This window comes from Pieris napi, chromosome Z (genome assembly GCF_905475465.1).
Source record: "Pieris napi chromosome Z, ilPieNapi1.2, whole genome shotgun sequence".
In the NCBI taxonomy this organism is placed as follows: Eukaryota; Metazoa; Arthropoda; class Insecta; order Lepidoptera; family Pieridae; genus Pieris; species Pieris napi.
Window position 1 is genome coordinate 4,899,644 of NC_062259.1, and position 23,239 is coordinate 4,922,882.

General features: G+C 33.1%; 1 protein-coding gene and 1 long non-coding RNA gene across 2 annotated transcripts; both read right to left on the reverse strand.

Annotated features, from left to right (window-relative positions):
• Positions 1-5,573: 5,573 nt before the first annotated feature.
• LOC125062783 lies at positions 5,574-10,267 on the reverse strand. Its single transcript, XR_007119329.1, has 3 exons — positions 10,111-10,267; positions 6,506-6,677; positions 5,574-6,178 (listed from the first exon to the last, which is right to left on the reverse strand). It is a non-coding gene; the product is annotated as an uncharacterized LOC125062783 (long non-coding RNA).
• A 6,676-nt stretch (positions 10,268-16,943) lies between these two features.
• LOC125062675 (flightin) lies at positions 16,944-17,988 on the reverse strand. The gene is made up of 3 exons (XM_047668744.1): positions 17,827-17,988; positions 17,536-17,754; positions 16,944-17,455 (listed from the first exon to the last, which is right to left on the reverse strand). Exons 2-3 carry the CDS (start codon positions 17,733-17,735, stop codon positions 17,149-17,151), a joined length of 507 nt encoding a protein of 168 aa, XP_047524700.1. The 5' UTR covers positions 17,736-17,754; positions 17,827-17,988; the 3' UTR covers positions 16,944-17,148.
• Positions 17,989-23,239: the final 5,251 nt, after the last annotated feature.

A 23,239-nucleotide genomic window follows, 5' to 3' on the forward strand; every position in this document is an offset into this window, starting at 1 on the left:
GGTTAAGTTTAAACTAGCTGCCTACTCTCAGTCTCTATTTCTGAATCATTTCGACTAAGGGTCCTTCAGGAAAAGAGTGTAGCAATTAGGGTCTTAAAAGGCTGGTAACGCACTCGCGAGCCCTCTGGCATTGAGAGTCGAATATTAAATAATTTAAAGAGTTAAGTGTTGACGATTAATAAATTTCGATTGATTCAGTCGTTAGTAAGCATGTTGATTTTGTTACTTCTAATATCAGCCTTGCGATTCTGTATCTCACTTTTCGAACTCACACAGCGGTTTTCGCATCGGCGGTCGCTCTCAAATCAGTCGTGAAGCAGTCATTTTATGATTTGGCATTCTAAAAAGGTGGGAGCTTGTAGTTTAATATTTATCAGAATGCCAAATGACTAAAAGTGAGTTACAGAATAGCAGGGCAGCACTGTTTTGAGATTTCAGACATATACAATATGCATTAGACATAATATGACGTTAATCAATAAATACAAAAAAAAAACAGTTAAACAACAGTACTTCGGTAATTTATATTATTATTATTATTATTTATTTTATTTATTTTTTCGTTATAGTACTTTTTTTTTACATGTGTCTTTACTAAGACATCATGGAACATTACAATCTAACTTAAGACTAATAAGTAATTTAAGTCTAACCTAGTTTACTAATAAGGATTTGAAGATATACGATATATAAAAACAAATGTGATAATATATTAATCGTTAAAATTTATTTGTTTTGAGTTTCATGGAACATCAAAATAGCGGAATATAATTAAAAACAAAATATACACCAGAATATTTATTTAAAAAAAATATACCGAAACATATAACGTATATATATATAAAAATTACAGTCAAGTCTACTTTATCAAATTTTATTATTATATAGTTAATGTATGATTATACTATTTATTATAAGCTGCTTTCGCATACGCTTGCGATAGCTGCTTGATCATAGCCTCAGTCTTCCATGATACAGGCTGCTTGTACAATGCAACACCGCCAAAGTAGGGTATAGTGGCTATTCTAGCAGCACTTGGTATATTTTGTACATCCCGCTTAAGCATATCCAATAATTTATCCATTGGATTTCGCGGTCTTTTATAAAGTTGCACAGTTTCCATAGGATATACCACACCGTAATCGTCTGGTAGAGAATGGTCTACGACTGGTAGAGTATTATAATCAAATTGGGAATTGTAAAACCGCTCGTATTCTATAAAAGGTTCCTTTTCGGTGACGATACGGTAGGGTGTCTTTATTCTCGAGCGTATCAATTTTGCGAACATATCCGCACATTCTTCTGGCAAATGCAACGGATGCCAATAAAATGGGTCACACTCGTGCAAGTTTCTGTACCTCTGTTCGAAATCAAAATCATCCATGTATGTCACGCCAGCAATTGAGGCGCGTTTTATTTTGAAAAGCCACAGCAACGTGATGATTTTTACGAACATACTGAAATATAAGATAAATTTAGTCTACGGTTATAGAGAATTATTACACGATAAAGATCTGAAACTAAAGGGTTATAGAAGAAAGTGACAAGAGATAGAAGGGAAATATTTTAAATTTTTTCAATGATTTTACCTTAGATTTAAATTACCTTCCGCTAAAGTAACACAAAGCGTATTCGTGCAGGTTTGTGAACGTTTAATCGTTGTGTATTATCAGTAGCTGTATTGGTGGAACTTTTTTACTCTAGGGCCGTCCTTGAGTATATTTTTAGTTTATGTAGTAAGTGAATATTACTATATTTTTTTATAAATTTATATATCATTAAATTATAATATATTTTAAACTTCACCATGTCGTATAGATGGAATGCTATTTTCAGATTTTAATTTACCTGATCCCGGAGGATTTATTTTCATAAATAAAAGAGATTTGGTTCTTTTAGTTAAGTAAAGTTTTGGTTTATGATTTCTTCCATACTTAGGGTTCATACCCTTCACCACACTATATATAAATATACTATAGTCTATATAACAGTAACACAACCTCCTCAATAGCTCACTTAATCAATTTGTTCTAATATGATGTAAAATACTTAAAGGACTCATGTGGTTACCACACAGATATACTAGAAGAATTTTTTTTTTAAGTAAAAAAGTATGTAGTAAAAACTTTTTAACACAATCCGCTATTTAAAAAAATAAGTTACTTATATTGAATTTCACGTAAAACCTTGGCGCACTTAGTCTGGATAAAAATCAACGACGAACGGATTAGCATCATTTTAATTACAAGGACATAGAAAAAATACTTTGATATAAGTGTCATATATTATGTGTCACCTTGAAGTAAATAAGAGGATCTTGATTTTATTTTAATTGCACCCCTACTGAGTCTGAATACATTTTTTGAGGCTGCTTACTAAGAATTATAACGCGTAATTTACAGATAACAGGAAAGTAATCTCACTGAAGCCCTTTATTTTCTAAATAATTTTAATGAGAAATTTCCTTAAATCTTTATAATATAATTTTATCCAAAAGTAATTTAAATATGGTTTCGTTTGGATACCCGTTTGTTTGTTCTATTCAACAATTGTGGGTATCTGTATAGTTTAATGAAAACAGGAACAAGAATCATCGGCGGCCTATTAGTGCAATCTTCTGAAATTAAAATAATTATAGTTATTCTAATAGTTTAAAACATTCTCTGTAGTTTTGATATAAAACCTGAAAAACATTTTTCATAATTTTATTATTCAGTAGAAATAGTGTTATCATGTTTATAATAAAACAATAATTTACAAAGAATATTTTATAAAATTATTTCACAAATATGTCATTTAAATATAATTAGAACTATGAAATTCTTTTGTCTCAAAGGATACAATTTTGCATAATTATAAAGAATACGAAGGACTGAAAATATGTTGTTTATTAGTATTACAAATACAATTCTCATATCTTTCCAACAAATAATATTTCGCTACATACATACATACACTTCTATTAAGAAAATTATATATTAATGTAACGAACATTAATACGAGTATTTAATTTTCTAGCACTGACAACCTTACTGTTGTTTTTTCGTCCTAGAAAGATATTAGAACGACTCATGGCCATGTGTAATAACTTTTCAGAATCCCTATTAAATGCGCCAAAACTTGTAATACAGGGTCACTTTTTGGTAGAGTAATTTTTAATTAGCTAAGCTAGTTATTATTAAACAAATTTCTAATATACTTTTAATACACAATCAATTTGCAGTCGAATATTTCGTCACCGCAATCATGGATGAAGGAGCTATGTTTAAACGAATCCAACTATATACTATAACTATATACTTTTGTTTTGATTTTGAACATAATTCGATTCATTAACTTTTTTTAACCTTTGTCAATCAATATTTACCTTTAGAGTCTTTCCCTGTGTTTATACTTTCTCTGATCATACAAAATAACACAGCGCATCGTAAAATGAAATTCATTTTCATTCGAATATTTTTATATCAAAACAATTGCGTTTGAGGTAATATTTTGAGTAACACACGAACAATATAAATATTACTGTTAAGTTTTATTTGCTATTAAAATTTCCATTTTTTATCGGATATGTGGCTATTGTTCACTTACTTCCTGTATTAACCATATAAATAAAATTAGCCCTAATAATCATAGTTCGACCAAAGGTCTTTCTATTATGAATTACCATCATTAGTTTTACTCATCGGCGTAGACTTTCAACTCTTTCTCAATATCAATAGATATAGTACATAGTTCTATTTAGACTGATTCTATTTTATAGTCATAGACTTGGGTATCATCGTCTTGGCTTCCTAGTTTCGACATCCGGCGTTCTAACTCCGTTCTGCCGGTCAACTATTTCTCGCTCAACACTTACGCAGTCGAAAGCGGGCATAATGTTTCGAGTGGTAGGCACAAAAGATGCATGTCATACGATAAAGATTAATAAAAAGAAAGCAATTTCTTTGAATTACTTCAAAACAAACTCTAGTTATAGTTTGTAGACGTATGAACTTATAATTATAAGTAGGTTAATGATTCTTTGTGCATGCCTTCGGATCTGATAATTATTTCGATAGAATCGAATTAGTTACTCTCGGACTAAAACGAACAACTCTTTAAAAAATAACAATGTTTCAAATGAAAGATTACTTAACAACGCTGATTTAGAAAAAAAATATTTTCATCAAGTTTAAATCATCACCATTGCCATGTGGTGATGATGAGCGCATTTCCCTTTCCAAGGCATAGTTTACTGTATATTTAAATTTTCATACTTATGTCCGTTTTGAATAAATGATTTTTTGTAATCACAATTTCAGAAAGAGACGGGAACAATTCGGTTGAAATATTATTGATAGTTGTTAAGAATAAAGTGGTAAACTTAAGAAAATAGTTGGTTTTCGGAATTGTAGATCCTAATCATTCTGTTAATATTGTCATGAATCTACTTAGATGGTATTTCTATAAACATTCTTCAGTATACAACTAACCCACTGAGCTAAGTTGAATCAATTTGTATTCACTTTTATTAAAATAGTTTTCTAGCAATGTTCATTAAATGTCACGTCTGTATCTCTGTGCAATGTCGTTATTGCATTTCATCCTTAACGTTCTAGTGGTAAAATTTCTGGAAATGTATGTAAATACGAGTTACTTGTCCATAAAATGTATTCTCGTGTACGTTCCTTTTGACGATGCTTGAATTTTTTACATAAAACTCGCGTGAAATGTTAAATTCTGTACAATGCACGAAAAGAACTTTGAACCCATATTCAACTTTATACACGGCACACGATCGAGGTTTTGGCGTTTTTTATAGAGCAGACTGTCCCAATACCGTTTTAAAAATTGGTACGTTCTTTTCTTAAATCAGGTGCAGCATAAAGGGAAATTAAATCGCTTAGTTTCGCAACTACTTAATCTAAGTTTTTAAATTATTTCTTGAACATTTTTTTTTTCATTTTATATGCTGGTACTTTTGGTACTATTTTCATATAGTGCATATTTGTTTTTATAATATAGGGAGAGAGTTTGTTACTCTTTATTAGGCTGTCATAAGTATCGGAAAAAGTCTTAGAAGGAGAAGACTTGAGTTTGATGACTAAGTACTTAGGTGGATGTTCCGAATTCAAAGTATGAAACTGTTCTCTCCTCAAGCTAATTTGACGCTCTTAGTTAAGTACTACTTAAATTTGTTAATAAAATATTTAAACGTAAATAAATTTAATGGATGCAGTGCTTGTTGATGAGTGCAAACCTCGAGCAGTACATCTCGAGTTTAATAACTTATTAAAAAGATTCTTCAGGAGCATTTTAGTATTTTGAATTCCAGCGAGTATTACAAACGGAAATACTGGTTAAGCTTTATGCAATGGAAACAACGTTATGGGATGACATTTATCAGACAAGTGAATATTTACAAATAATAAAAAAAATGTCTTTGCAGTATTATTTTATACTGGAGCTTTTAATGGCAAACCAAATTGATGTTCAACTGTTTTTTTTAATATATAATGCTTTGAAACAAAAGACGGCATCATTGATTGTAATTTGTCCAAATTTTTAGTCCAACGCGTAGACAATATAAAAACTAGTGGGGCTACAATCTGGGTCTCCTGTATCTGTTTAATTATAATTTGTCATTCCAATAGGCAAGTAGGTGATCAGCTTTCTGTGCTTAACACATGCCGTTGACTTTTTGGGTCTAAGGCAAGCCGGTTTCCTTCAGCGTTCGAGAGAATGTTAAATGCACATAAAGACAGAAGGTCCATTTGTGCACAGCCGGGGATCGAACCTACGACCTCAAGGATGAGAGTTGTACGCTGAAGCCACTAGGTCAACAGTGTTCACAACACGCGTGATATTTTGTCCGTTGGTCTAAATGCAATCAAACGCATGGTTTCGCCTTTCGTCTACACAGCATATTTAATAAAGTAATTTATTCATTTAGACTCTGAGATTTTATTATTTTCAAAACGTTTTATGACATCCTTAAACCTTTTTTCCGTTATAAAAGCTGGTACTTTTGCTACTACTATTGGACAGCAACACGTATTACCACTATTGCGTCTTCGTCTTACAACGATTGACTCGTTGTTTTCTTTATAAAACCTTCGGAGGTCATGATCCTTTACTATACCACGTAGATGTTGAAGATGTAAGGCATTTTTGTCTAATTTATACTCTATCTTGCACTCTAGAATTAGAAAACGTTAAAACAGATATATTATACATTCATCGGAATAATTTACTAAGAGACAATTTATTAGTATATGAATTATTGTCCCATGGGCAGAACTTGTTTTACCTACCATTTAATTTTTATAGTTTATCACACCGTGTTCAATTTATTGGTGCATTACATTATTTAGTTATGCGAACAATTTAGCACAAACAGCTTTGTTTACTACACATGAATTTCCACCATTGAATCCACAAACCACATGAATTTATCAAACGAAGCTTGCGCTTAAATTAATTCGATATTTTATAGGACAAATATAAATTCATATTTTTTATGTACCATTATTTGGTGGACATTTGCATTCTAGAAGATCATGATCCAAATCCATATTAGTTCCATGTCTACGAATAAAACCGCTTCTTGTTACTCCTACAGTGGTCATGGAGACGCCTCTTCTAAGAGAAACATTCGCCAAAGTACCAGAGATAAATATCACTGATAGCATATGAATCTAAAATATAAAATCTAAATGAAAATAATGATTCATTCACATTTGAGAGGAGAGGTTTGGATGGATATCTAAAGACTTTGATATTTATTACGCACAGTACATTATTAATTTCAGTTGAATCACTATTCCGGTGTGTCATTAAGCTTACCAACAAATTAATACATCTATTCCTTTAAAGAAAAAACTTTTTAACCGGATTGAAGTTTGAGAAGAATTTATAACTATTTAACATAATTTTAAATAGTTGTAAATTTATAATAATACATAACTTCAATCCGGTTACAAACTTTTTTCTTTAAATGTGTAAAGGTTATGTAAATCAAAGACAATACACCTATTCCTATTGACACACACATAAGTTTGTAATATAAGGATGTATAAATAATCAATATTAATAAAATATTTTATTGGTATCTTTCAATACATTTTAATTACGAAATCCTTGAAGAAACTAATATTTATGTCTTTTAAAAATACTCATAACTTTTGACGTCCTACCAAAATGGACTCTACTTATTCTGACGGGACAGTCTGGTCTGACGGAAGGAGGTTTCACATCGAATTCTTCACTAAGATAATCTGAGGTGGCCTCTTTACTCTTAGCTGTAGATGTAATATTAGGACACTCGGAGGGTAGCGTCCATATTTTCCTGGTAGTCGACTTCTTGAACGGCGCTTCAGAGCGGCCTGAATAAATATTCTTATAGTCCCTCGAATATATCTCTTTATATCTCTTATTTGCAGATTTTCCTACATATAGTGGAAATACCATATGAAAGTTTTGTTCATTTTTACAGCCTCCAGCGCAGATTTTATAAGGCGCAGTGAAGAATAATACGCCCTTGGAAGTAGTTGGATCTACAAGTTTTACATCCAAGCGTCATAATTTTATCTAGATTTCTATGATGAGTATGTGAGTCGTATTATTTTCTACCGGATAATGTTATACAATCCTATAGTTACTTTAAAATACTAAAAATACACACACTATTCTTACAGTACTAAACCGATACGATAATGTCGAAAATGAAATATAATAAGACACATAATATCGTTTCTTTGAAGTCACTCTGCAAACACATAAAGATGTCGATAGTGTCGGAGTCAGCATTCAGTAAGCGCAACGTCATTGTGGTAGGGGAGCCCACGATGCTAAATGGGGATTTACTCGAGCGTGGTAGAGACCTATTGGGATGCAAAGCTTAGATAAAAAGAAGAAAAAAATGTTATATGATAAATTCCTTTTCATCGGTGGGGGAAGCGGCTATAGATAGTTAAATATGTAAAAAAAAACTGTTGCATGGACATCCTCGAGCGCGTCAGATATTGATAGCATCTATGCCCTACGTATTTTTAATAATGTACGTATGTTAATCTGATCGTTTGCATGATGCGGGTGGTTGTATTTAAGGGTTGAAAATTAAAAAAAAAAATTTTTTATCGAGCGCGTCAGATTTTCTAAGGGAGTGTTAAGTGCACCAAAAAAAAGCTCTCATTCACTAATCTGACGATTTCGATGGGACGCAAACCCATAGCCATTTTCTTAATTTGCAAAAAAAAAACGCAATTTTGAAATACTCAAGCGCGTCAGATTAAGATATATGTGGTTCATCTTTATGTTCTAAACGTACTGTCTCATAATCTGACGATTATCTAGAGGGATTCGCCTGATCTGCCAAAAAAAAAATAGAAAAACGGTTCACCTAAAGGGCCATCCCTGCAACTTCCCGCTAATTCCATTCCTGGGCGCTTAAAATTGATATTTTGAGCTCGCTGAGTTCAAAGAAATAACATTTCTATGCATTTGAGCTCTCCCAGCTCGAAAGTCTGATAGAAGTTTCATAGAACACTATTTTTGGAATTTTCAAACCGCAATAACTTTTGAATGGATCAAGCAATTTTCACGCGGTTGGCGGCATTCGACGCAGTTTTATCATCCTCATAAGTCACTTTGAAATTTTAATTGATCGAACCACAAATTTCGGAGTAATCCCGAAAAAACACTTTTTCGGGTTTCTTTCGTGTACGATATCTCTCGAACGAATCAACCGCTTTTGACCAGCTTGGTGGCGATCGACGTGGTTTTTCAAGCTCAAAGGCGGATTAGTTTTGGAAGTTGATCGATAAAGAAACCACTTTAAAAAAAATATTTCTTATTTTTTTAAGATTTTTCAAAATTTCTCAAAATCTATCGGTCCAAATCGGTTCAAATTCACAGGAAATGTAATTTTGAGGGAAATATTTAGAACGCCGTTTAGTAGATTCCGATCGGTTTAAGGAAATGTAGGCATCACGCAGCTGCACGCATTTAACTTTATCGACGAATTTTTGTTATTTCGGCTTGCGGAAATCGTCAGATTATATATTTTTCATTATTCTTGAATTATTTCCTTCAAAATAAAAAAAAAATTAGCTACGCTCGAGAATGTCGAGATGACGTTTTTTTTTTACAACTTTGTTGCCCTCCCCTTTTTTTCCGTCACTCTCAAATTGTCAGATTAGTGGAATATACACTTTTTAGGATGTAATTAACTCACCCTACCTTAATCTGACGCGCTCGGGAATTTCTGATGGTCAATTTTTTTTTACTAAACTGATCCTGTCTCCTTCACGTGCGGCCTTATATATGGGCCTCATATTTTGTGGAGGTACTTAGCCGGGTACAAGGTATCCCCCTATATATTAATCTGCCGCGCTTTAGTAAATCCCGAAATCCCCTCTTGGGCTCCCCTACCATTGTTAGCGGGGATCTGTGCAACAGACTGGTTCTAGCTCTTGGTATCGCAAACAACCTTGGCCTTCGTCGTCGCACATATCCCCTAAGTACCCGAGTTCTTGGAGAACACTTGGGTTGCTCTCATTTATAGCAGTTGTGTATGTGCAATTGTGCAATCAAGTAAAAGTTTTTGTATACTTTTATGAATGTCACAGATTTGTGACACTCATTTAGTGAAATTCTTTATGTATTTATATTAAACTAGCTGGCCTGGCGAACATCGTACCGCCTAACAGTCGACGCCTTCTTTATTTTTTTTTAAAACTTATTCTGCTATTCAGGACACCGGTCTAGCTAGTAAGATAAAAAAAAAGTTGATAATACAACAAATACATTATGTCAAAAAATAAAAATTTACCTTCCCGGAACCCCTCCACTAACACTTGAACTTTATGATATGGTATTAAAGTTCAAATTGCGGTTAAATATTATTACGAATATTTTGTATGGGGATATAGAAAAGTGTTGTTTTTAGACTTTTTCACTCAATTTTTTTAAATTTTTCTCTCCGAAAGAACCATCCTCGTACTTCAAGGAATATTATAAAAAAAGAATCAGACAAATCGGTCAAGCCGTTTTCATGTTATGTCGTGACAACGGAAAACGGGTTTCATTTATATATATATAGATATTATTTCGATTTTAAAATAGTTTTACCTTTCCCATTAATAATATTTTTAATAAAACTTTGTCCATCGAGTGTTGTTTCGTTTTCCGTATTAATGTAAAACTGAATTGTTGATATAAAATATTGGCCGTAACACAGAATGCTTAAAATATTATGCTGGAACATTATTATTATACACTAAGCGTTTTATTTTCATATTTTATGCATTGTTTTACTACTTTATTTACGAGTAAATATTTTTCATTTAAAACCCTAAAGTTTGTACGCACTGGGTTTTTATATTTATAAATAAACTAGCAGACTCGGCCAAGCGTTGCTGTGGCTAAGGTTTTTGTTATATTACATAGTAGTAAACTATTCAAGGGAAACGGTAGGAGAACTTATGTTAAAGGTAGATGACAGCTTATGTGAAACGTTGATACTTATAACACAGCGCCATCTGTTAGAATTGTATCAAATAATAAACAAATATTTTGCAATAAAATAATATTGCGACTATAATTTGAGATTTAAACTACCCTATCTTTTAAGTTGGATCAAACTACACACGGTGTGCAAATTTGATTGATATCGGTTCGGTAGTTTAGGAGTCCATTGAGGACAAACATTGTGACACGAGATTTATATATATTAAGATAAATCCAATATAAATCCTCCAACTTTGATTATGATCCCTTTAGAGTAGAAACTCTTGGGCCGTGGGGTTCAAGGCGCTCATTAAAGATTTAAGTTGTGCGCCTGGTAGATAAAACTGGTGACCCCGGTGGAGCTGGTGCTTTCCTAGCTCAATGAATAAGTATCGTAATACAGCGAGGAATTACTGCCAGCATTAAAGGTACACTGCCACAGGGAACAAACTTTTTAAATTTGTTTTATTTTCTTTTATACATTTTTATGTTAAGAATATGGTACGGTTAATAATATTTTAAATACTGAATATTTGTGTTGGAAATAAATAATAATGTTATTTATTTCGTATATCAACATTACACATTATCTAATATTAAATTATACTCATAATCATAAACGTAAGCTTTATATGTAGAAATAACCTCTTATTACAATCAGTAAAATCTAATTTAATCTATCTCAGCGTAAATATAATATGACATAAAAATAATTGCAGTCTATTCTCATTGCGATCCTCATACTGACTGAAGAGCCAAAATTATAGATATTAATTAGAACAATTACCTTTTTCTTATCAACTGCCCAAAAAAAAGAGACTCGAAGAAATGTGCAAAGGTATACGCATGGATTCGTAATTTGAAGGTACACAGAACTCGTATCTTGAATGTACCAGTCAATCATTTTGGCGCTTCCCAGCACTCTGACTAGAATATTTATGTATTTCAATTTATAACTGTCACACAATCTCGACTGTTTCCAATTGGCGAAAGAGTTAACAATTGTTTCTTTGGCCGAGAGAATAATCACCTAGAATGAGGATACATTCAAAAATAAACGTTTTGTCACGTCGACATATTATACAACTTGTTTACAGATACTGATTCGTTAACGGGAATAATGTACGATTGACGTAGCCTGCGGCTCAGTATATAGCCAAGGACAGGACACTGATGATGCTTCCTGCACCATTAACTTAAGAAATAAATTACTTTTAACAGATTCATACTATTTATTGGCTTCTGGAAACATTCTTCTTTTACTAAATGGTTCGGCTTTGGACAGTAAACAGAGAGACATAAAGTCATTTTCCTCAATAATTAGGAGTCTAGCGATAGTTTCTGTAGCAGTCTATTTTGTAACAATTAATTTTAACTCTTTAATTCTGGTACAAGGCTGGATTACGCCGTGGTTTAAAGTAAAATGGAAATCTAAATATTTGATCCAATTCGTCAGTAATTATCTAGTTCACAAAGGTTAATACTAAAATCAAACAACAGTTTTGTTTTCATTTACCGGAAGAGGCGGCTAACTGGATGGAGGCTCATCTGATTTTAAGTGATAAGCCTATGGCCGGCCTTTTAACAATGGTTATATACACCATGAAATAAAATTATTATTCGATTTTGATTCACAATTTGGTCATGAAGTGAAATAGAAATTATCGATTCTTAAACTAAAACGGTGCGGTGCGGTGCGGTGATGTTAGCGGTACCGTTAACTAACGGCCGTCAGTTTACAGTTGTTAATAACGGCCGTCTTTACTTTTTAACATAATGCAAAAAAAACTATCATTTTCGCTCGTCCAAGTCACGTTTCCACTCATTGTATTAATTAAATATGGGCACCGCTACACGCGAAATACGTTGAACTAAAGCTACGTTTTCCTAGAAAAGCGGTGCCGTTATGACGCTATGACGACCGTCATGCAAATGGCAGCACCGCAATTTGACGTTACGGTGATACTCAACGTTCTCAAGGAAACCTACTCCGATGTTAATTATAGACAACGTATGGGTGACGTCACCCAACGCTACATTACGGCCCTTAGATAACGGCCATTCTGAAAAGGTGGGAGCTTGTATTTTATTGTTTATCAGAATTCCAAATCATAAAATGACTGCTTCACGACTGATTTGAGAGCGACCGCCGATGCGAAAACCGCTGTGTGAGTTCGAAAAGTGAGTTACAGAATCGCAGGGCTGCTTTAAAATATTCTAAAGCTTCATTTCCTTGCTTTGAACGTCAGATGTTATACATATGACGTTCACAACCGATTAAATATACACCTTTCAATCTCTAGAACACTTCTCAGACGGATATTCAATTCATCATCTAACATTAAAGCAAAGTCTGACGCACTAATTTCTAAACATGTCATTTACTGTACCTGTCAATTAAAACAAGTAACAGAGAAATACATACTAATGTTATAATTATTACGTTCGAATTGAATAGTATATGTTTATTTAACCATGAAGGCTGTTGGCTATACAATATCGCGTTACAATCGATTTGAGCGATAAGTGCGAAGCATATTTAGATTTTCATAAAATTTAACATGTATTGAAGTGAAACTTCTTTATCGGGGTTGGAAAAAAATTTAGTGTAACATTTTTTCGTTACGCGTCACATTTTTCCGTTACGCGCCATCTTTTGAAGTGAAACTTCTTTATCGACGTATGGGAGAAATTTTGTAGCAGGTTACGAGCCATGTTGCTTTTTGAAGTCAAACTTCTTTATCAGCGTTGGAAAAAAATGTACACACATTTGTCACATTTTTCGGTTACGCGCCATCTTTTTCATGTCCCTACCACGGTTGATCCGAAGAGATTCGAAGCCATTAGTAACAAAAATATATAATAACGATAACAATGATAGTAATACTAATAATTCTATTACAATTAATGAAATTCTGTAATAATCTTAGTACTACATAGTAGTACAGTAATAAGTTAAAATGAAATAATTGTATTTGTATTCATGTCTATGATAATAAAAGCCTTTTGTTAAACTTTATCTAATTTAACTTTATTTAACCAATTTCTGTAAAGTTGCATAATATAGTAGATCATTTTTCGAAAAATAACTTCATAAAGAAGTTTCACTTCTTACGTGTGTACACCTTGTACACGCACACATTTTTTTTTAATTTTCATTACAAGAGTGTCGCTATGTAACTGGATATTATTGTAGTGGTTGTTTTTCAGTATAGGATATTTTCGTACGTTGTATGAAAGTTTCCTATAAAATAGAGTATATTTTCCTGGAATTTGGTGACATATAAAATGATACAAACACAAATATAATATTTTTAGGATATGTTATATATCATATTATAACGCTCTTTTTCTCTACCACACAATATTTTTCTACGTAATGTGCATTTAAAAGTTAATTTTACTTTTTTAATTCATATATACTAAGGGTGTAAAAGCAGTGTCGGCCTAGTGGCTTTAGCGTGCAACTCGCATCTCTGAGGTCGGCTTTATTATTTTTTAAATAATAGGTGGGGGCAAAATAGCCTACGGGACGCCCAAAAATGGCAGTCTTCGCAGCCAATGGATTCCCATTTTTAGTGTGTGCGTTGCTGGCGTTTCAGGGAGGAGTACACTCTTTGATCAGTTGGAGGTCGTATCTCATAGGTTCACCCCCACCTCATCCCCACCGGTTCGCTAGTTCGCAAAAGAAAGTGTCTTGTGGAGCGGATTATGGAGGACTTCCAGCCATCAAGGTGATGCTGATGAAATTTTAAATTCGTACGGGTCGTACGGTGTTGGAACGAGTTCTCATCCACTTTAGATCCAGATGTGTTGATGGTGCTATCCTCTGCATAGCAAAATTTGTCAGCAATCGGACAAACCATACGGTACTTTCAAACAAAACAGAAACAGATACAGAAATCTTAGGCCCAGACCTAAAAAGGGTGCCTTTATTTATTTTAATTTTAAATACTAGTGAACTGCTCGCATGTGACTATATATCTTATAGCGGGTTTTACACGAGCAGTAGACTGTATAGTTTTCTCATATTCTATATAGCATTTACTTTGTTATTAAGCTTACGACATCACACGCAGTACTAAATCTACTAATTATTTTACAAAATCTTACATCTAAAATGTGTGGCAATTAATGAAAACATAAGTTTCACAAAAAAAATAGATATTAAAAAATACAATTAAAACATATACGATTATACAAGAACACAATATTACATTTACTTCACTTTATATTAAGCAATATTTCACCTATAAAATTAATTAAAATCTTTCAATATTTTACATAATAACGTATTCATAAGTATATATGTATATACGTATAGTTTACTTACGTTAACGTACACTATATATAAAGTCCCTATAAAGTTAAAATATATAATTCTTGACTAAGTTTTTTAAATTAGAAAGTAAAATTAATTGCCCCTTAGGGTTTGAAATGGCAACTGCAAGACTGAGAGCCGGAGGCTAAAAAACTACGTTGTCAAGCTTACTATAGCGAACGATGCCGCGTGTTTAAGTTCATTATAAAATCAAAGTCACACGAATGACTTGTTATGGATGCGCGTAGTTGTGTATTGACACTAATTTTCGGCTAAATACCTATGTCATGATAAATCATTATTATTTATTGCATTCTAATACATGATGCCAATTAATTTTCTTCTTTGTAATGAGATACTATTTCATTGCAAATGTGCCTTGAATATGAAATTACGGGTACATTCTTCTAATTTTAGTATAATTTAATTAAATGACAGGGTCCATACAATCGTTTATTTCATATTTCATTCAGTGATGGAATAACAAAAAAACTTTGATTACACGTTCATCCACTGCCAAATTTCTCCCAAGACCGCCTAAAAAGGGGAGAGGTTAAGATTTTGAGATGAGACTGAGCGCTAAGTATAACGGAAAAAAATGTAATATTTCCCGTAAATCAGGATTTTTTTTTAATGAATTAGAATAAATTCATACTGCCATAAAGATATTGTTACATGGCTAGGACAATGTGCCTCAATGCGCCTAATGGGTACGTCTGTAGGCGACATCGCCCGCCGTTACTTCATGTGCCCACAGCTTGGACTAACCTTCTAGAATGGGTACATATTATATTTTATATTGCGTCAGTAAACGTATTACATAGGTTACACATTTTTATCGTCCGTTGAGTGAACTGACAAAAGTTGTACTATTTGTTAGCGCCTATTATAATTTCAATATTTTTTTCATTTAATGAATGTTTTTTAGCTTGTGTTTCCTCGTTAATTTACTGTTAGCTTTTATTTTGTGTGTGATTTTTTTTAAAGGATATGTTTTTTTCGGAATAAATAAATTTATATTAAATTTTGTAAATTTATGGGTCTACACTCTACACAATATTTAATAAACGACACAAAATTTAAAGGATAGATTAATATAATTGGTTTCTAAACAAACTTCGCGATTTCTATTTTTACCATATATTTGTAAACTATGTCGAGGGTCCCTTAGTCATTGTAACATTTAATTATGCACAATTTGGCTGATTGCCGATTGTACCTGCTAGGTAGCCTAGCATTTTGGCCAACATCCAAACGATTACATTCACTGAACTGTCAAAGATAAGTTATTTTAGTTATCGCGACATTGAAACATATAGCATGTTGGCCACGTTATATTTAAGAAGATATAATCTAAGTGCTTTTTAATTGTTATAGTAACGAGGCACGAAATATGGTCTCTTAATCATCATCAAAATAAACTTTCATCATTAATACGTTCAACTGTTCAATGCAGTTTTACTAATATAAGCAAATACATTTCTGAGTAATTAATATTTGTGGTGATATGGATTTATGATCTGAAATTGTTTTTTAAAGTTATATTAGAAAGAAAAAGGCCAATTGAAATAGTTTTATTTACCAAATGAACAATTCTGATATCGTAATGACAATAATTTTGTGAATATTTAAAAACAAGTAAACAACAGCGAACTAATGATATTTGAAAACACTAAGCAAAATTATTAAACGTTTAATACATTAAAAAACTCTCACGCCTACTACTGTGTAATAAAACATATTAACATTATGATAGATAGTCAATCCTGTTCGTACCTGACAGACATCATCAATTCAATAATTAATTAAAAGTAATTATTTAATTGAGAGCAAACTTGGCTCAAAGATGGCTTGTCTCAATTATTCATTACCAGGGTTACTGTCTTTAGTATTAGCGCTGATAATATGACTAAGGTGTAAAATATATGTCGTTATGATACAAATAAGTAAGCAAAGCCCCACGGAATACTTTGCTGTTTGTAACCCTATTATAAAAGTTATAGTATATGTTTGTTTTCTTACTTATACAGATTCCTGACTGAAACAACTGACATCGCTTTGCATTTTCAATAAAATCGCTGCGCATAAAAATATACAAGCTATGTCAGTCGTAACGCAAGCAAAGAAAAATACATTTATAAGTTAGCATTTATTGTCTTCTCCATAATCAACAGATATTGACAGAGTGGAAATAGCGGACTTTTTTGAACTTAATGTAGAATCGCTTTTAACGGCTTGTTGAATCACGATAACGAAATCCTGTAAAATTAATATTAAGGTCACGATAGGATCGTACTAGGGTCCGCGAAGCAACGTTAAGCGGTGTTGTATTAGCGAAGCTAGATAGAAACTGTGTTAAACCCGAGGTTAGAATACTTCCTAGAGATAAGGGACTTGGTGTGAGCTCGGTGGAACTTTGCTCCAACAGAAATGTGCTGGAGAAGATATCTGTCCTGTTTTGTTGATCTGGCGACGTCGTAGTTGTAGCTTTGGGAGTAATAAGAGCGGAGGGCCCGTTCACCCCATGTCTGGGGCTTTGGCCTCTCCACGGGCAGGCCCCTATTACGCTTATCTATATAGGTAATCAGGTCATCGTAGTAATTCTTTTGGTATTCGTAGAGATAGTTGTATGTGGAAAACTTCGGCCTGTGACAAGAAATAGATCCAATTAAAAATATGCCTTAAATTTAAAATGTTAAAAGCGTACTGAACAAAAATCCATTTACCTGACCCAATGTTTACAGACAAGTCTCTTAGGTTTGTCATCTTCAGGCTTCTGAGGTGCCGGGGTATCAGCTACAGGAGCACCATCTGCGGGGGCTCCTTCTGCAGGAGCAGCACCTTCGGTGGGTGCTGCACCCTCAGCTGGGGCTGCATCAGCGGCAGGCGCAGCCTTTGTTTCTTCTTCTACAACGTCATCCCACATCTTGACTGGCTCTTAAAAACTAAAAATTCACTGCATATTATTATCAATTCACTTTATAAATTAATCACTCTTATCATGACACTAATCCCACCTTATTTAAAAAAGCGTGTGAACTGGTCTATCGTTCGTTTGCGACTGGTGCCGTCCCCTAGGAACTTCGGCAGCCTCTCGATATATCTCCCTTCGACCCCACCTGGCTGTCGCAAGCGCTGCTAGCATTGGCACGCTCCTATCGTTTGCCAATGATGTTCTGTCAATACACAGCCGTTCATCAAAAATTTTCACGCTAATTGTTGTGCCAATTTTCATTTCTCACTTTCATGTATTCGGACGTGGAAAATTAGAAAAATACTTGTCAATTGACACTCATTTTGTCATAATAGAAGTCACGATTAGTGTATTCTAAAACATATTCTTTCGAAAAACGGGTGGAAAAGAGCCAGGTTTTGTCGAGATTTTAAATAACAGTTTCAATTCGTAATTTGTGCTCTTGTCTATTTTTAAGTTACACAATAGACTCACGTCATGTATGAGTTCAGCAGGTGTTCGTTAATTAAACGACAGAGGCGGATTAGTTAGGATTAATCATCTATTGTGAACCCATAAATGTCATAAACATGGTCAGCAATACTGCCAGTTTATAAAATGAAAGGTGTGAGACAATATGTCAGTTTCCACACCTGGTATAAAATTGTATCTTGTCTTTACGGGATTTACTTGCGTAGAACGAGATCCTATGAGACAATATAATAGATATTAATTAAATAAATAAATAAACATATATATAAATGATTTGAAAAAATATCTGTTTGAAGTGAAAGAAAATTGTAATTTGCTAAAAGTAAAATTTTAAAATAACCGGAATGGGACAGCGTCTGATTCAACTATATTTTCTTCAGTTAGCGGGCAAAATATTTAAATGACATCCAGGCTATCTCATAGATCAAGTAAGTAAGGTGGCTAATTATATTTCATATCATAAAGCATGTTCATGTATCGAAATCAAACAAAACAAAAAGTAATTAAACATGTACGGTATTTGTTTGTCACGTACTATTCGCACAAAAATCGCTTTGTGTACAGAGGGAATTTCTGTTCATCCGCTATGTTGGAGGTGCTATTGAGAAAAAAATTTCAAGTTTACAATATTCTCTTGTAATCCTCTCGACGTTAATTTGCTTAATGTATAATAAATCCAGTAGCTGTATTAAATGAAGGCGATGTTAGGGAAGCGAACACAATAGGATCAGGTCAGGGCATTTCAAAACGCTTAATTCTCCGAGTGCAGCCTCGGGTATGCAATATTTTACGGAAATAACGTTTGCAACTCCAATACCAACTCAGGTTAACCTATTAATTGAATGAGAATAGTATCCCAAAACGCGGACTCATAACCAGACACTTTTGGGTGTCTATTTTATTTATAATCACTTTATTGCAATAATATTATTGAGTTCCCTTATCAAGGTTTCCCCAAATTAAAATAGTCCTTGGTTGATGTATCATACGTTACTTAAATAAGTCATGGCGGCGGTAACAAGCTATTCTTAAAGACGCATAATCTAATTTAAAAAAAAATCTATTTTAATCAAAAACACATCGCTACTGCAGTTTTTTCACTCTATTAAGATTTAAGCAGTCCTAAATTTAATTTTGCTATGGTTGCGTCAGGGATTAAATGCAAAAAACGAGAAAAACTGTAATTTAAAATGGTGTTATCACCATCGGGCATTTTTAAATCTACGCGATTCTAACTGAATTTGTCTGATGCAGGTGAAGGTATATAATACATGCTTTGTAAATATAGTAAAAAATAGTATTTGTTTACGATAATTAATTTACCGTTAAAAACACAACAGCAAAAGCGCACTAGCGATTTTTCTTTAATATAGTGATGTAAAATATAATAAATCTATATTTTCTCTTTCATGGGTGACGGGCTCTTTCATCTTTAACCACTTTCTTCAAAACCAACAAAAGTGCGGAATCCAGAATTAACATATGTGTGGTTTTTTTAATGTATGTACGAAAGTTTTAATTTATATATACATAAAGGCTGGTGATTGCAAGACACTATCTAGGCTCCAGGGAGTCATGAGCAACATGGATCCGCCCATGAAAGGACACAAGTTATGTCCTCATATTGAAGTACCCGAATGTAATTGAAGTACATAAATGAACGGTATAGCATATATCTATGTTATATTATAATAAATTGAATTAACTTCATTCTTTATGAGAACATCGCATTTCTCTTTATATCTAAAGTTTACTATAGGTTTTTTGAGAGAGTCGATTCGTGGAGACGTCGGTATTCGAAGTGCACCACCGACTAGCCTATCCTTATTTAATAAATAAATAAAAAGCCTTTTTAATTTATTTATGATATCAAGGATATAAAATTAATATTACTAAAAAGTACATGTAAATAATAAAAAAAAACTAAACACTCGAATAAATTTGAAATGTTTTTGTCCCTGTAACAGTGTCCGAAATGCTTGTAGCATTTCCTTTACAATTGTCAGACTTTGATAATTATATTTGAGATACTAAAATAAATGTCTAGTATTAGATAACGACACAAGAGCCCACGCAACTCCCGACAAGTTTAAAACCAGATTAAGGAAATGATTCAGCGGTTAAGTAAATTACATTAAAATGTCGGAAAATTTATTTTCTTTTTGGCACAAGCGATGCGTCTGACACGTTTACCGTCACTCATGGATTACAGCTGCTCACTATTTTAAACTTGCTAAATTTTATAGCATTATTTTATTTACTTCAATAACATTGCTTCTCGCTTTCCAAAGTACCTACTATTTATCTAAAAATAATTTCGAATAGATCATATTTTTTATCGACCTTCATAATAGAATTCCGAAAAAAGTTCACGGATACGTTTGTTGCATTAAATATGGTTTTCAGCAAGTATATAATCGGCCTTTAAACCCTACCAACCCATTAAAAGAGAATTTACTGAGTGTAATCTTACTGAATTAGTAAGTAAGTTTAATTAAAATTAATACAATTTAGCCAAGTCTCCGGTACTTTCTAGCTAATTCCTGTCATTATTATTTTGTGTCATAACCATAACAAAACCTAAAAACTTTAGTCGAAAGAATCACTACTGAAGATATAAATTTATGTTATAATTAAATGGAAAAAGTTTTTACAGTCTAAGGGATTTCCAAGATGGCCGACTCGGAAGGAAGAACCAATCAGTCAATTTACTCAGAAGCCAAGTAAATGCATTTCGCCCGAAGGAAATTGTTTCATATCTCGAGAAAATATACATTAAAACAAAGTGATTTAAATGCTATGTTCGCTGTAGTACACTACCCAAATATGGTGAAATAATATCTGCTCGATTCTAAATGACCTACGACGCAATTGAAATCATTCTGGCAGAGTGACCGTCCATTGGTGACGGGGTAAAATAATTTAGGTAATTCTCTTGGCCGTTTGCCCCCGTTTTATAAAAATGAATTTATCAGTCAGTCGTTATTTATCACCAAAGCTTGCATCACCCACTATATAGCATGCAGCCATAAGTCTAAAAAAAGCTGTGACAAATTTGTAGGTCAGATTTGAATATAATTTTAAATGCAAAAAATTCCAAAGTGGTGATTATGTAAGCGTCTATCAATAACCTTTATAAATAGTCCTAAATCCGGTGAAACTGTTTGCTTAGCTTACTTAATAAGGCTACATAACCATGCTGAGGCAATCCAACTTCATGATACAACAGAAACAAGACGCATAAAGAGAACTATACCTTTTGAGTTAATAAAACTAGTGTAGTGAATAGTAAAGCGAATATAAGTACAAGTGCGGTATCTTGGACACACGAACATAGTGTCAAAAAATTTAGAACACTAAGACTGTCAATAAAGATTACCTTAGTTTAGTAGCTTAGTAGCTATTCTCTAGTGTTGTAGAAAATTAAGTCAACATAATATTACTTATTAGCCATGATTATTGTAAAGGATAGATTGTAATTCACGTAAAAAAAGTAAAATAAATATAAGTAAGTATTTCTAACCCAAGAAATGAAAAAATATATATTCTTTAAACTGAACAACCTGGCTCTTCACGCCTGTCAGTTGCAATACTTTCAGTTGTAAAAACAATTAAGTTTGAAGTCGACCTTAAAAGATGCAGTATATTAATTAAATAAAAATGAGTGGCGCTACAGCCTTTCTAGGTCTGGGCCTCAGATTTTTTTTTTTTTACATAAGCATTTACCAATCTAATAGGTCGGTGATCAGCTTCCAGTGCCTGACACACGCCCTCGACTTTTTGGGTCTAAGTTATGTCGGTTTCCTCACGATGTTTTCCTTCACCGTTCCAGCGAATGTTAAATGCGCACATAGAAAGAAAGTCCAAAGCACAGCCGGGAATTGAACCTACGACCTCAGGGATGAGAGACGCACGCTGAAGCCACTATACCAACACTGTTCTGCTCAATATTTATTATATAGTGAGGTTCAAATAATATTCACACATTTCTAATACAAATTATGACAGCGGGAAATTTCACTAACGTACAAATTATATGTGTTCGATGAGTAATTTAGATGCATTCTTGGAACTAGTTACACGCTAAATGTGCGTTCGAATGAATTTACATTCACATTATGCGTAATCCATCAATTAATTTCGGAAATCCCTGCTGCTGCAGCATTCCATTCTCACAACTGTTAAAACTTAACTAATAACTTAGTACATAAACACTGATAACTCATTACTTAGTGTCTGAATAACGCAAGCAATTAAACGCCGATTGATAACATTTATTAAAAATTTGTATGTATTTAACTTGAATTATGAAGTATGCCGGCTAAAAAGCAAACATCGGATCAGGATTATTTTTGTTTTTTATTATAGTAATAAGTAATAACATAATAAGAATTCATTAGGGAAACCTTAATTCGATTGTATTAATCTACTTGAACGTGGTAGGTATGTGAAATAGGATCACTTTTGTTTTCGAATTTTCATTGCCAAAATCTGGGCTGCAGCCCAGGGCCCCGGGGGTACAGAGTGCCCCCAGTCCCCACTGTAAACCCTAACAATAAAATAAAATAATTTTTATGGTTATTAATTAAATTAAAAAAAAATCTGAAGATTAAAAAAAAAACAATCAAAAGGTCTATCGAATGGAATGATGAATCTATCCCCGGCGCTTGTTTTCGGTCGATTTTTTTTACAAAAGCGTCTATTACCCAGAGCCCCACAAATTCACGATCCGACCATGAGGTAAACTGTTGTAGGGTTTTCTCAATATAATAACAAAAATATTATTATTGAAATATACGCTATCAAATATGTACGCGATTCAATACTGTGATTAATTTTTTATTTATATGTAATCCTTGTTGGTTGACCTCAGTGATGTGGTTTTCTTTAGGCATCGAGATTTTGGTTCAAAATACGCCAGTCCAGATTTCCTTTAGCGTATAATTAAGTGAAATACCGCACGCAGAAATCCATTGGTACACAGC